At 40.2% G+C, this 15,322-nt stretch overlaps 1 protein-coding gene across 7 annotated transcripts in view; it reads left to right on the top strand.

Moving 5' to 3' along the window:
• ZNF143 (zinc finger protein 143) overlaps positions 1–15,322 on the top strand; it is a 55,568-nt gene that overhangs the window by 18,909 nt on the left and 21,337 nt on the right. For all 7 annotated transcript variants that reach the window (XM_060159695.1, XM_060159698.1, XM_060159694.1 and 4 more), the window contains 6 exons: positions 930–1,126; positions 1,908–1,982; positions 7,235–7,354; positions 8,909–8,984; positions 10,580–10,705; positions 12,129–12,308. In XM_060159695.1, coding sequence (XP_060015678.1) covers positions 930–1,126; positions 1,908–1,982; positions 7,235–7,354; positions 8,909–8,984; positions 10,580–10,705; positions 12,129–12,308 — 774 coding nt within the window. The remainder of the gene's footprint in view (positions 1–929; positions 1,127–1,907; positions 1,983–7,234; positions 7,355–8,908; positions 8,985–10,579; positions 10,706–12,128; positions 12,309–15,322) is intronic.

The following is a 15,322-nucleotide window of genomic DNA, read 5'->3' as shown; positions in this document are numbered from 1 at the left end:
TTAAAAGACTATATTTAGTTGTGAAACCAAAGGAAGAAATTTTTTAAAATATAGAATATTTGAATTTGTAAATAAATTTATTTAAAGTTGAGAAAAGTAAACTCTGAAAATTTTTTTTCCTTAGCAGTGGGAGTTGATCACAGGTTCACTGTAATTGGCTAGATTTATTATTTCACAATGCTGTATGTTTCTTATATGGTTATTTAGAAGGGGGAAAAAACCATGGAGTCATACTGACATGAATTCAGATCCTGGTTTCTCTGCATACTGATTTTTTTTTTTTAGTACTCCTTTTTTATTTAAATAAATTTATTGATTGATTGATTGCTGCATTGGGTCTTCGTTGCTGCATGTGGGCTTTCTCTAGTTTTGGAGAGCGGGAGTACTCTTCGTTGCAGTGCACGGGCTTCTCATTGCGGTGTCTTCTCTTGTTGCGGAGCACGGGCTCTAGGCGCGCAGGCTTCAGTAGTTGTGGCACACGGGCCTCAGTAGTTGTGGCTCACGGGCTCTAGAGCGCAGGCTTAGTAGTTGTGGCGCACAGGCTTAGTTGCTCTGTGGCATGTAGGATCTTCTCGGACCAGGGCTCAAACCCATGTCCCCTGCATTTGCAGGCGGATTCTTAACCACTGCGCCACCAGGGAAGCCCTGCATACTGATTTTTGACTGTTAATTGTTAGGTTTTTTTATTTCCTGGGTCCTAAGGAAAGTGACTTTACTTCCTCAAGCCTCAGTTTCCCATTCGTACAATAAGGTGTAAATATACCTGCCTCACAGAATCATTGTGAGGATTGAATGAAATAACATACGTAAAGCACATGGGCCCTGCTCATAGTAAATATTCGATAAAAGTTCATTCCCTTCTTCCTTTAAATATGTAACTGTTTATCAGACTACCTTTAATTTAATGCCATTCTCTTCTACTCCCTCAGATAGTTATGACCAGAGTGCATTACAGGCAGTTCAGCTGGAAGACGGCACCACAGCTTACATCCACCATGCAGTGCAAGTCCCACAGTCTGACACCATCTTGGCAATTCAGGCTGATGGGACAGTGGCAGGTCTACACACTGGGGATGCCACGATCGATCCCGACACCATCAGTGCTTTGGAACAGTATGCAGCAAAGGTACAGCATTTTACAATGTGAAGAACATCCCAGATACAGCTTCTTTATCTTTCACTAAAAGAAAAGAAAGCAGAAAAAAAATAAGAAACTAGGAATTCAGAGTCAAAATCAGACAGCATCAAGGAGAAGATCAGCATTTATCTTAAAAGAAGTGAAGGGTAGAAAGAAACATTTGAAGACAAAAAAAGGAATGGAGTAAAAGCTTATAGAAGAGAAATGGGTGGCAGGTAATTCACACAAAGATATACTCAAGTATGAGTGCCATAAAAGAAGCAATGAGGTATAGATGGAACTGCTTATGAATTATAAAGTAGAAACTAGAGTTTGGAAAGGTGAAGGAAAATCTCAATTAAGTGTTTTTTTTTTTTTTTTTTTTGCGGTACATGGGCCTCTCACTGTTGTGGCCTTTCCTGCTGCGGAGCACGGGCTCCGGACGCGCAGGCTCAGCGGCCATGGCTCACGGGCCCAGCCGCTCCATGGCATGTGGGATCTTCCCGGACCGGGGCACGAACCCGTGTCCCCTGCATCAGCAGGCGGACTCTCAACCACTGCGCCACCGGAGAAGCCCCTCAATTAAGTTTTACATCAAAAGGGCTGTGTTTCTTTCCCTGCATTGAAATTATATCATTTATATAATTTAAAAGGTTTTTCCCCCATTTTTTATAATGGAAATTTTCAAACACACACAGAAATAAATGATAATGTACCCATGTACTTATCTCCCAGCCTAAACAGTTATCAATATGTGAAAATTTTTTTAAGCTTTATTTTATTCCTGTAGGTGTCCATTGATGGAAGTGAAAGCGTAACAGGTTCAGGAATGATTGGAGAAAATGAGCAAGAGAAAAAAATGCAGGTATGTAAGGCTACTTTTTTATATTAGAATTTCTTTCTCTTAGCATTTCTGAGCCCTTCTAGGGATGAAAGCAAGAACTCACTACCTCCCTAGGAATATCTTACCAATTCAGAAAAACAGTGTATGCATTAGGCAGCAGCTTTCTCAGATTACCTCCTCAGGTCTCAGAATTCATTATATGGATGAAAGTGGCACTAAAGAAATAGAAATATCACAGAAATCCAGATGAAGCTTGTGTTCTGGAGTCCAAAGCAGTTTTGGAGACCAGGCGGTCTTCTGTCTGCCCCACCCTCGGCAGCTTGTGGATCCTTTTTCTGGGCCTTCACCCTTACTGTGACTGACTAACCCTTGCTACTTTGTTTTTTATATGTTTTTGTTTCTTCTGTTTACAACTGATTCCCTCCATACTTTCCTTTTCAACTTCTGGAGAGAAGGTCCAGTCTAGCTAATTGTCATTGTTCCTTCTGGGCAAAGCTGTTTTTACTGCTTCTGCCAGACTCCTTCCTGGGCTGCAGATGGCCACTGGTTGGCTGCCCTTGATTCAGATGCTCACCTTGGGTCCAGTCCTTGGCTATCCCTTACCCAAATAACAGCCTAGAGCTGCAGAGCCTCGCCAAGGTTTGTAGTTAAGTACAGAGTAGTCACAGATGCATTCTGGGAGATCTACAAGTCAAATTTCAAGACTCTGTTATGAATTATGTGTTTTTGTGTTTGTTTGAGGGGTTGGTGTTTGTGTGGGTGGATGTTCTTGGAGCTTATATAATCACTGTAGTATATTGCTGCTTTAATGCTGCTCCTTTTTTTTTCAGCAATTATCTCTAGTATTTGGCTGACTGCTCCCTCATAGTTTTTTGCAGTCTTCCAAGTGTTTTATCATATTTAACTCCTAAAGTTATTGCTTCAGGCAACACTTTTTAACTTGAGCATTAGCATCACTACTTAATGCCATTGAGTAGTACTGTTGGGGGTTATCAAGAAGATTTTATATTTATAATAATAATAAATAATAAAAGAGGGCTTCCCTGGTGGCACAGCGGTTGAGAGTCCGCCTGCCAATGCAGGGGACGCGGGTTCGTGCCCCGGTCCGGGAAGATCCCACATGCTGCGGAGCGCCTAGGCCCATAAGCCATGGCCACTGAGCCTGCGTGTCCGGAGCCTGTGCTCCACAACGGGAGAGGCCACAACAGTGAGAGACCCGCGTACTGCAAAAGATAAATAAATAAATAAATAAAATAATAATAAAAGAAATCACTGGTAAAAATTTGATGCTTTTAAACATTGCTGGATAGCCAGTATTTCTACTTATCACTGAAGTGATGCCATGAAGTAGCAGTAATATAAACACAGTTTGTAAATCATTAAGCCCACCAGCTTTGAAACTACATGATTCTTGGCAAAATTTTCAAGTCTTTGAATTCATAAAATGAGACTTTAATATTTTTTATACTGCAGTATGTCAAATCTATCAAAGTCAAACTCTACTAAAATGCAAACACAGTGTAAATATATACAAGAGATGTAGGTCAGTGCCTTGGAGTGGCCCAATAGGGTTCTGTCTCTTATTAGTGACTAACAATTACGTTTTTAAGTAATAGAATATTTTCAAAGAAAGACAGTTGTAACTACACTTGTAATAAACTAGAATAGGTCTTACAAAAAATGAGTGAATTTACCATTGGTCCGTATAACATTATACTATTAGCATAAAATTTTATTACGATCAATAATTAATTTCTGAACCCAGAAACATACTAGGAATTCAGAACTGCTAAAACAGAATGTCGTAAAAAGCACGCTTACTCTTTATCTGCAGATATATAACCATTTGGTGTTTGTGCCAATAGACAAAGAAAATGAAGAAAGTTGAATAGGATTTTTGTTCTGACTGTAGCTTTTTCTCCTTTTCCCTTTGTACCTCTCCTTACAGACTAGATCTATGCTGTCCAAAATGTTGTCGCTACTGAGCACTTGAAATGTGACTAGTCAGAATTGGCATGTGCCGTGAGTGTAAAATACGTACCAGAGTTAAAAGACTTACAATGAAAATAAGAATGTAGGGCTTCCCTAGTGGCGCAGTGGTTGAGAGTCCACCTGCTAATGCAGGGGACGCGGGTTCGTGCCCTGGTACGGGAAGATCCCACATGCCGCGGAGCGGCTGCGCCCGTGAGGCATGGCCGCTGAGCCTGTGCGTCCGGAGCCCATGCTTCGCAACGGGAGAGGCCACAACAGTGAGAGGCCCGCATACAGCAAAAAAAAAAAAAAAAAAAAAGAATGTAAAATATCTCATTAATAATGTCTCCTGTTGATTACATGTTGAAATGATAATATTTTGGACATACTAGGTAAAATAAAATAATTACTAAAATTAATTTCACCTGTTTCTTTTTCCTTTTAAAATGTAGTTACTAGAACATTTTAAATTATATATGTGGGGACTTCCCTGGTGGTGCAGTGGTTAACAATCTGCCTGCCGGTGCAGGGGACACAGGTTCCATCCCTGGGAAGATCCCACGTGCCGCGGAGCAGCTAAGCCCGTGCACCACAACTACTAAAGCCTGCGTGCCTAGAGCTCGCGAGCCACAACAAGAGAAACCACCTCAATGAGAAGGCTGCGCACCGCAACGAAGAGTAGCCGCTGCTCGCCACAGCTAGAGAAAGCCCGTGCGCAGCAACGAAGACCCACCACGGCCAAAAAAAAAAATTATATATGTGGCTTGTATTTGTGACTCATATTTCTCTTCATTAAGTGCTAGACCAGAAGTTTCTGAATCTTCTATCCTCCAAAACAATTGAGTACCATAGTTGAGGTTGAGGACCCAATACGTGGTATTAAAAGGTCAAAATATCCCAGAAGAACTGCTGCAAATAAGCAGGACCTGTAACGTCTTGGTTTGTCTCTTAGTACTCATCCTACTTCTGCCAGAGTTGCTTAAGAAGTTGTAACTCTGTGTCTGGCTGAACTTTAAAGTAAAGAGGTCTATACTTAATGCGATAGATTTTTTTTTACAGTCTTGTTTCAAAGCTTTAGATTTTTTTTCATTGTGATGCTTACAGTTTAGAGCTTTTTCTTTCATCTATAACATAAGCATACTAGTTGTGCTGCTGAGCTGATCTCTTACTTGAAACCAGATTTCATAGAACAAGAAAGACCTAGAGTATCTAAAACTTAATGCGCTTGTGGGAAGGCAGTTTTGCCCCCTGGGGGACATTTGGCAGTGTCTGAAGACAAGTTTGGTTGTCACAATTGGGGAGGTATTCTGGGTAGATGTCCTGCAAGGCATAGAACAGCCCCACTACAACAAAGGATTATTCTGTTCAAAATGTCAGCAGTACCGAATTTGTTTTGTTTTGTTTTGTTGTTTTGGTGGTACGCGGGCCTCTCACTGTTGTGGCCTCTCCCGTTGCGGAGCACAGGCTCCGGACACGCAGGCTCAGCGGCCATGGCTCACGGGCCCAGCTGCTCCGCGGCATGTGGGATCTTCCCGGACCAGGGCACAAACCTGTGTCGCCTGCATCGGCAGGTGGACTCTCAACCACTGCGCCACCAGGGAAGCCCCAGTTGTACCGAATTTGAAAACACTCATCTGAAGTACTCTGTTTAAGGTTGCCCATGTGTTCAGTTGTAAGAACCATAAGGATGATGGGATATGTGTGTTTCAGGGAGGCTATGACTGTTGTCATTGCCCTTCAGCTACACCACCCTTAGTTAAGCAGAACAGCGTGCTATTAAAGTAACATGTAATTTGTAATAAAAACATCTCAGTCGAGCTTCCATTCTGCTATGTAGTATCTGTGTGACTGTTCCATCCCTGGGAAGGAATTTAATTTCTCTGGATCTGAGACTTACTAGCTAAATGAGAACAATAATCTTTGCCTTACCCATCTCGTGGGGTTATGAAAACCAAATGAGAGTTTCATTTGATTAATATTTTAGGTAACACATGAGAATGTAATTTGTAAATGTGTTAGCATCATGCAGCATTGTTGATGCTTTACATGTTCTGTTAGAATCCAAGGTCCTTTTTCATGGTTTCCATTAGTTTTGACTTCATTAAAAACTAATTTTATTTACATTGGAGATCAAAGTCCTTTGGCTTGGCAGTTTTTAAAAACAATTTATTTTTATTTATTTATTTTCGGCTGCATTGGGTCTTCGTTGCTGCGCAGGCTTTCTCTACTTGTGGTGAGCGGGTGCTACCCTTGGTCACAGTGCACGTGCTTCTCATTGTGGTGGCTTCTCTTATTGCGGAGCATGGGCTCTGGGTGCATGGGCTCAGTAGTTGTGGCTCACGGCTCTAGAGCTCAGGCTCAGTAGTTGTGGTGCACAGGCTTAGTTGCTCCACGGCATGTGGGATCTTCCTGGACCAGGGCTCGAACCTGTGTCCCCTGCATTGGCAGGCGGATTTTTAACCACTGCGCCACCAGGGAAGTCCCAGAGTCATTTTTGAGCCAAGTATGACAATCTGCACAGATAGGATGTGGCAGCACCATCACCACATTCCCACAGAGTAGAAAGTTATTCTTCAATTTTCATGGTACCTCAATTTCTAAAATAGGTCATAATCTTTAAAAAACCTCTAACATCAGTGCAGTTGTTTAAAGTCTTGTGTTGAGTTCCAGGGAAGTGATCTTCTACTTAACACTATGTAAGTATAGACTAGGATCATATGGATTGTAATGTCTCCCACAGGCGACTCAAATGACCTAACCCCCTCTTTTCCTTTGCTTTTGAAATTGAAAATGATTTTTACATTGTTTAGAACATATGTCCTAAAATACATATATACGTTATAAATATATATACATATATATACATATACATATATATACACACACACACACACACACACACACACACACACACACACACACACACACACACACACACACACACACACACACACACACACACACACACACACACACACTTAATTCCCTGGAGTATGTCAAGGAACACCTGCATATAATGCATTGATGGATGCTCCCTGGCTTGACTTTTCTAGAGTGGGAATCGACCTGTGAGCGCTGACTATGCCCCCTTGTGGATCTCCTTTTGACTTCTTCCAGAGCTGCTGACTTCAGCCGTGGAACAGAATTAACCTAACTGGCTCAGCATGATAGAATCTTCATAAAATGATGACCTGAGTCTGGAAAACCACATTACAGTTTTATCTTTTTTATCCTGAAAATTGTAATTTCATCTACTTTATTTCTGTATAAATAATTTAAATCATACTTTTTGTTTCATCTAGATTGTCTTACAAGGACATGCAACGAGAGTAACTGCTAAGTCTCAACAGAGTGGAGAGAAGGCCTTTCGATGTGGCTATGACGGATGTGGAAAATTATATACAACAGCTCATCATCTTAAGGTATATATGAAGGAAAGGCTGTGTCTAGTTATGAGAATAGGGCATTAAATGCCAATATAATGTGTTTGCAGTATTCAAACACCATTGTTCTCCCCCACCTATCAAGATACAAATACACTCACACAAAAGCCTATGCAGATTTTAGAAACTGAACTCTTTGAGGGCTTGGACTATGCTTTTTTCATCTCTGGCTCCCTCAGGTCCAGCATACTATGTGACACATGATAGGGGTACTCTACATATTTGAATACATTTTTCTCAAATGTGAAATTTATGTAATTACATGGGAGATATATGTGTAATCATTCCGTTAACAGTGATTTGCTGAAATATAGTGAAAGTTGGTGTTAATTTGTCCTGTCTGTCAAATACATAGGCCAAGTATTTTGATTGCAGCTAAACACAACATACCATGACCCATAAAAATAATAGCTAACATTTATTGAATAACTCACAATGTGTCAGGAAGTGTGCATTTAGCATATTTGGAATAACATCCCTAGAGCCCATCTCCACTACTTATCAGTGTTTACATGTTACTTGACCTCTTAAGTACCTCATTTTCCTTATCTATAATATTGGATGATAAAAGTACCTCCCTCAATGAGTGGTTGTGAGAATTAAGTTAGTTAATTCTGTACATGTAAAGTACTGAAGAGAATGGCCTGGCATGTGGTAAAGGTTCAGTAAATGTTGGCCATTGTCATGAGTATTCATTTGTCACAGCAGCCCTCTATCGTAGGTACTATTATGTCCCCACTTTACAGAGAGGACTTTGAGGCTGAGAGAAGGCAAGTGCCATGGCCACACCACTAGTCAGCATTGAAGCCTTGCCTCAGATTGAGGCCCCTCTGCCAGCAGCCTCCACACTCTTAGCCTTATGTTGTGTAGCGTCTCCTTGTACTCCTGCGTCTCACCAGGTACATGTTCCATTCAAACACCTTTGACCACTCTAGAAAAACTTGAACCTCTTATTTTTTAATTTTTATATATATATATTTTTTTATTTTTGGCTGCGTTGGGTCTCCATTGCTGCACACAGGCTTTCTCTAGTTGCAGCGAGTGGGCTTCTCATTGTGGTGGCTTCTCTTGTTATGGAGCATGGGCTCTAGGCACGTGGGCTTCGGTAGTTGCAGCACGCGGGCTCAGCAGTTGTGGCATGCAGGCTTCAGTAATTGTGGCTCACGGGCTCTAGAGTGCAGGCTCAGTAGTTGTGGCGCACGGGCTTAGTTGCTTTGTGTCGTGTGGGATCTTCCCGGACCAGAGATGGAAGCCGTGTCCCCTGCATTGGCAGGCGGATTCTTAACCACTGTGCCACCAGGGAAGTCTCCTGTTCCTTATTTAAAATGAGTACTTCTTAACGTACAACATTTGGTCTATATTGAGAATTATTGACCTGTAGTTTTTGAGAAAAGAAGTTATCTTTTGTTTTTCAAAAATAACATACAAGCAACAACATAATTCAGCAGTGGGGAAATAAAAATGTCTCTGTGGAGACCATCCACCTGTGGAGTGCCTCAAGGAAATAAACTCATGCCCGTGTTTTAATAACAGGTGCATGAGCGATCACACACAGGAGACCGGCCTTATCAGTGTGAGCATGCAGGCTGTGGGAAAGCATTTGCAACAGGTAAAAACATGAATTTTCTTTGTTTCTTGGTTCCACTTGGGGGTCAAGCAGAGACGGGTCAGAGGCAGGAACTGACCCCTTGCCTTGGTCTGAATTAGTGGGCACACAGTGACTAGTTTTCCAGTCTCTCCCTTACTGCGTTTTGTCCTGCTTGCTCTGTTCTCTCTCTGTGTTCTCATTTTGCTCCTCAGACCTGTTTCTGCCTACTGTGTTTGTTATTTCTCTCCACACTCTGCTTTCTTTTAGCAGGAAAAACAAAAGTCGAGCATTAAAGCTGACACAGAGTTTAACATTAGGACAGACCTTAGGGGGAACCATGGGAAACAGGGGCTTAGCAGTGGGACGGGTCCCTCCCAGGTACACATCCAAGAGGGCCAGGACCGTTGCCAGGCCTCCTGACTTCACCCTATTCCTCTTTCCATGTCACAATTCTTTTTGGTTTTGTTTCTCAGGATTTTTTCTTTTTTATTATGAAAATTTACAAACATTTATATAAATGAAAAATGTTAGAGTATACCACCATAAACAGTTCAGCATGCATATCAATATTTGTTTACATTTCTTTTTTGAGGTAAAATTTACATACAGTTTACTGTACAAATATTAATTGTAACATTCTATAAGTTTTTTTCCTGTATTCATCCATTTATTCATTTATTTATTTTTAAAAAAATTTTATTGGAGTATAGTTGATTTACAGTGTTGTGATAGTTTCAGGTGTATAGCAAATGAATCAGTTATACATATTCATATATCCACTCTCCCCTTTTTTTTTTTTTTGGATTCTTTTCCCATATAGGCCATTACAGAGTATTGAGTAGAGTTCCCTATGCTATGCAACAGGTTCTTATTAGTTATTTTATATATAGTAGTGTGTATATGTCATTCTGAGTCTCCCAATTTATCCCTCCCACCCCCCACTTATCCCCTGGTAACCGTAAGTTTGTTTTCTACATCGTGACTCTACTTCTGTTTTGTAAAGAAGTTCATTTGTACCCTTTTTTTTAGATTCCACATGTAAGTAATATCATATGATATTTGTGTCTGACTTACTTCACTTTCTGTGTCTGACTTACTTCACTCAGTATGGCAATCTCTAGGTCCATCCATGTTCCTGCAGATGGCATTATTTTGTTCTTTTTTATGGCTGAGTAATATTCCATTGTATATATGTACATATCTTCTTTATCCATTCCTCTGTTGATGGACGTTTAGGTTGCTTCCATATCCTGGCTATTGTAAATAGTGCTGCAGTGAACATTGGGGTGCATGTATCTTTTTGAATTATGGTTTTCTCCGGGTATCATGTCTTGATTCTACTTCAAGATTTTGGGGTATGAGTTGTAAACATCTAATAAGATTGGGGCACTTTAAAAAAAGAAGCACACAATCTCTTCTAGACAGAGATGAAACTATTGAATTTTCAGCAGGACAGTCCTGAGTTGTCATACTCTTGTACCTTTTTAATAGTTATTCTGTTGTGTTTGCCTAGTATTATATCCTTGGTGTTTACTATATTTTTCAATAACTTAATCTCAATGGGCATGCTTAGAGGGGTCTTGTGTAATTACATTTCTTTTAAATTTTTCTTAAAGGTTATGGATTAAAAAGTCATGTCAGAACTCATACAGGAGAAAAGCCATATCGGTGTTCAGAAGATAATTGTACTAAATCTTTCAAAACTTCAGGAGATCTACAAAAACATATCAGAACTCATACAGGTACTGGTGTGAAGAAATGTCATATCTAGGCCAGGAGTTCTTAATCTGCAGGAAGGAACTTGGGGAAGTAGTTTCTGGAAGCGTTTCAGGGAGTCAACATCAAGGGCTTCTCTTAAACTCCCAAAACTCCATGCAATTTACCATTCGTGCATGTATGCTTCTTTCCAGGATGAGGGCCTGTAACACTGTTAGATTCTCAAAGGGGTTCATGTTCCAAGAGATTAACGATGGCCCTAGACCACCAACCCTCTCAGTTTTCAGGAATTATCTGAGCAACAGTCTTATTTACCTAGGATTATACATCTACTTAGTAGCGCAACAGAGACCAGAACCTAAGGCACCCAATTCCTTCTCAGTTTAGTACTGCTTCTTCTGCATTAAGCTGCTTCTAAAAAAAGTGTCTGAACCCCTCACAGCCCCACAGAAAGAAAGGCTTGTTACTTCCTTGTGATCATCTCCCCTGTCCTTAAATTCCTTCTCTGCTTTTCCTAAAGGGTACTTTGTTCTTATCTTCCCTCCCCTCCCCTCCCCTCCTTGTACTTGATTATTTGCAGATTGGTAATATAAAGGTAATTATTTGCTTTGGATCAGAGCTGGAAGAGTTTCAGAAACTGTTGATAAGAGATGCTATTATAAGCTGTTGACTAAGTAGTATAGCATAAGGTCCTTTAGTTTGAGATTTTACTGCAGATGTTTTAAACATAGTGTTATCGCTTTGTCCCCAAATACTTCTAAGTATTCTGAGATAGTTTAGCAGATTTTCATGGAGGATTCTTCCAGTCATTAAAGTTTAACTTTTAGTTCAAATATGATCCCAAATCGGCTTTACTTTACAGTGTTCAGGAACAAAGCTGTAGGTCCCTGCTTCTGTTTCATTCGTGCTCTTAGTTTTATCTGTTATATCAGAGGCAAGCGTCTCCAAGCTCCTGAGAATAGTAATATATTCAGCAAGGATTTTTGATTCATATTATGCATTAGACACTAGATTTTAAAAGGACCAAAAATTCTTTTTCTTCAAGTATTATAGAATAAAGTAGGAGGTAAGCTTTTAGGGGATTCTAGGGTTGTTCTAACTTAATCCATATTCCAAACTCTATTTTTCTTTTGTATTTCTTTATGATATGTATTTCTTTGTCTTCTTTTCTCAGCTCATTTTTTAATATGCCTTTCTGGGTAATTCCATTTTGGAAAGTCATGTAATCAGTGATGAGTTTTGAATACTATTCAGATTTTCCTATGTAAATTTAAGTTTGGAGTAGATGATGCTGTTGACAGAAAAAAAGAGAAAAAAACTCAAAGGGAAGTTCAATACAAAAAGGCTAGAGTCTGAGCATGAATGATCCTAAGCAGAATTGAAGGATAAGACATTTCAATTTTCTGTGTATTTTTGCACCATTTAATGTATTTCCCTTCGTGTTTTCAGGAGAAAGGCCCTTTAAATGTCACTTTGAAGGCTGTGGTCGGTCTTTCACAACATCGAATATCAGAAAGGTGCATATTAGGACACACACAGGAGAAAGACCTTATTACTGCACAGAACCAGGATGTGGGAGGGCATTTGCCAGTGCAACCAATTATAAAAACCATGTGAGGATACACACAGGTAACAGTCTCTAGTTCTTGGTCTTCTGTCTTTCAAGGCTCAATTGAATTCCTGCCTCTCCTATAAACCATTTACAAGTAATCTCTTCCCTCCTTCCTGCCACTTGGCATGGTAGAAATGGATTATGCAACTTGAAAAAACTTCACCTTAGCTTTTTTTTTTTTTTTTTTGCGGTATGCGGGCCTCTCACTGTTGTGGCCTCTCCTGTTGCGGAGCACAGGCTCCGGACACGCAGGCTCAGCGGCCATGCCTCACGGGCCCAGCCGCTCCGCGGCATGTGGGATCTTCCCGGACCGGGGCACGAACCCGTGTCCTCTGCATCGGCAGGCGGACTCTCAACCACTGCGCCACCAGGGAAGCCCCACCTTAGCATTTTTACATTTATTTATTCAACAGTTATTGACCATCTGCTCTTTGTTCCCCTGCCAGGCACCAGAAATACAGAGACAGACAAGATATTTTCCAGGACAGTTGATTTAGGGAGGCATAGTAGACATGATTATTGCAGAGTGTCTATGGATATATATTTTTAACAGCTTTATTGAGATATAATTCACGAACTGTACAATTCATCCATTTAAAGTATATGATTCATTGTTTTTTATTATATTCACAGGGTTGTACAACCATCACCAAAATCCAATTTTAGAACATTTTCATCTCACCTGAAAGAAACTCCATACTTGTTAGCAGTCTTCTCCCACCCTACCCCCCAGCCATAAGCAATTATGGATTTTCCCATTCTGAATATTTCATATAGATGTACAGTATATGGTGTTTATTGTCTGGTTTCTTTCCCTTAGCATAATAGTACTGAGGTTCAGCCATGTCATATCAATAGTTCTTTCCTTTTTAATTACTGACTAGTATTCCTTTATATGAATGCATCAAATTTTATTTATCAATTTACCAGTTATTTTCACTTTTTGGCTATTATGAATAATGCTGCTGGAGTATTCATGTACAATTTTTTGTCTGGATGTGTGGTGTTTTTATTTTGGCTGTACCACACAGCTCTTGGGATCTTAGTTCCCTTGCCAGGGATTGAACCTAGGCCCTTGGCAGTGAGAATGCAGAGTCCTAACCACTGGACCACCAGGGAATTCCATTTTTTTCTTCTTTTTGGATATATGTTTTTATTCCTCTTGGGTATACACCTAGGAGTGGAATTGTTGGATCTTATGATAACTTTGTTTAACATTTTGAGGAACTGCCAAATTGTTTTCCAAAGTGGCTGCAACATTTTACGTTCTCACCAGCAATGTATGAGGGTTCCAATTTCTCCACATCCTAGCAAACAGTTGTTGTTATCTCTCTTTTTGATTTTAGCCATCATAGTGTGTGTGAAGTGGTATCTACCTCATTGTGCTTTTGATTTGTATTTTCCTAGTTTGCTAATGATGTTGAGCATCTTTTTATGTGCTTATTGGCCATTTGTATGTATTTTGGGGGGAAATGTCTGTTCAGATTCTTAGCCCATTTTTTAAATTGGGTTGCCTTTTTTTTGGTTGGGTTATAAGAATTCTTTATTATATTCTGCATACAAGTCCCTTGTTAGGTATGTGATTTACAGACATTTTTTCCTGTTATTGTGGGTTTTTTGTTTTCGTTTTTTTTTCAATTTCTTGATGGTGTCATTTGCAGCTCAAAAGTTTTTAATTTTTTTTTTTTTGGCCACGCTTCATGGTTTGCAGGATTCCTAGTTCCCCAACCAGGGATCATACCCGGCCCCCTGCAGTGAAAGCACTGAGTCCTAACCACTGGACTGCTGGGGAATTACCCAAAACTTAAAAATTTTTTTTTTAATTGGAGTATAATTGTTTTACAATGTTGTGTTAGTTTCTGCTGTACAATGAAGTGAATCAGCTATATGTATACCTATATCCCCTCCCTCTTGGACCTCCCTCCCACCCTCCCCCATCCCACCCATCTAGGTCGCCACAGAGCACCGAGCTGAGCTTCCTGTCCTTTATAGCATGTTCCTGCTAGCTATCTGTTTTACGCATGGTAGTGTATATATATCAATCCTAGTCTCCCAGTTCATCCCACCCTCCTCTTAAAACGTTTTAATTTTGATTCTCTACTTTGTGGTTGTATTTTTTTTTATTTGAAGTATGGTTGATTTATAATATTGTGTTAGTTTCAGATGGTTGTTTTTTTTTGTTTTTTTGCGGTATGCGGGCCTCTCACTCTTGTGGCCTCTCCCGTTGCGGAGCACAGGCTCCGGACACGCAGGCTCAGTGGCCATGGCTCACGGGCCTAGCCGCTCCGCAGCATGTGGGATCTTCCCAGACCAGGGCACGAACCCGTGTCCCCTGCATCGGCAGGCGGACTGTCAACCACTGCACCACCAGGGAAGCCCAGATGGTTGTATTTTTGATGTGAGTGGAAAGGTGAATGAGAGCGAGATTTTTAATGTATTGTTTTTATTACTGATATTAAGAGTAAACTTGTGATAATTCAAAATGAAAAGACATTTTTGAAGAATGGAACTTTGGTTGCGTAAGTTAGTCTGCATTCTGCAGACCCCTGGATATCTCTGGAAATGTTTTCAGGCATTTACAACAATCCCTTTCCTTTGAAACTGGTACATTCACAAGTTTTGAATACTGCTATGGACAGAGGGGAAGTCTTAAGAGGATTTAAAGAAAATTTGTTTTTTTAGGAAAAAAATCACTCTGTCAATACCATAGAAAGAAGTTAAAGGGAGATGAGACCATAAGCAAGGAGACTGATTAAGGGCCGTTCGAATATTTGAAGTGAGTGAGATGGAGAAGGATAAAAATGAAAGACATTGAAGAGGTAACAGCAAAGGACCTGGTGACCAAGTTAGTCATGAGGAAGGATGTGGAGAAGAGAAAATCCTATTGCACTGTTGGTGGGAATGTAAATTGGTACAGCCACTATGGAAAACAGTATGGAGGTTCCTCAAAAAATTAAAAATAGAACTACCATACAATCCAGCAATTACACTTCTGGGTATTTTAATGAAGAAAACAAAAACACTAATTCAA

The sequence above is a fragment of the Lagenorhynchus albirostris genome, chromosome 9, assembly GCF_949774975.1.
Source record: "Lagenorhynchus albirostris chromosome 9, mLagAlb1.1, whole genome shotgun sequence".
In the NCBI taxonomy this organism is placed as follows: domain Eukaryota; kingdom Metazoa; phylum Chordata; class Mammalia; order Artiodactyla; family Delphinidae; genus Lagenorhynchus; species Lagenorhynchus albirostris.
Note: the sequence above shows the minus strand (reverse complement) of the source record. Positions and strands in the feature narration are given on the sequence as shown.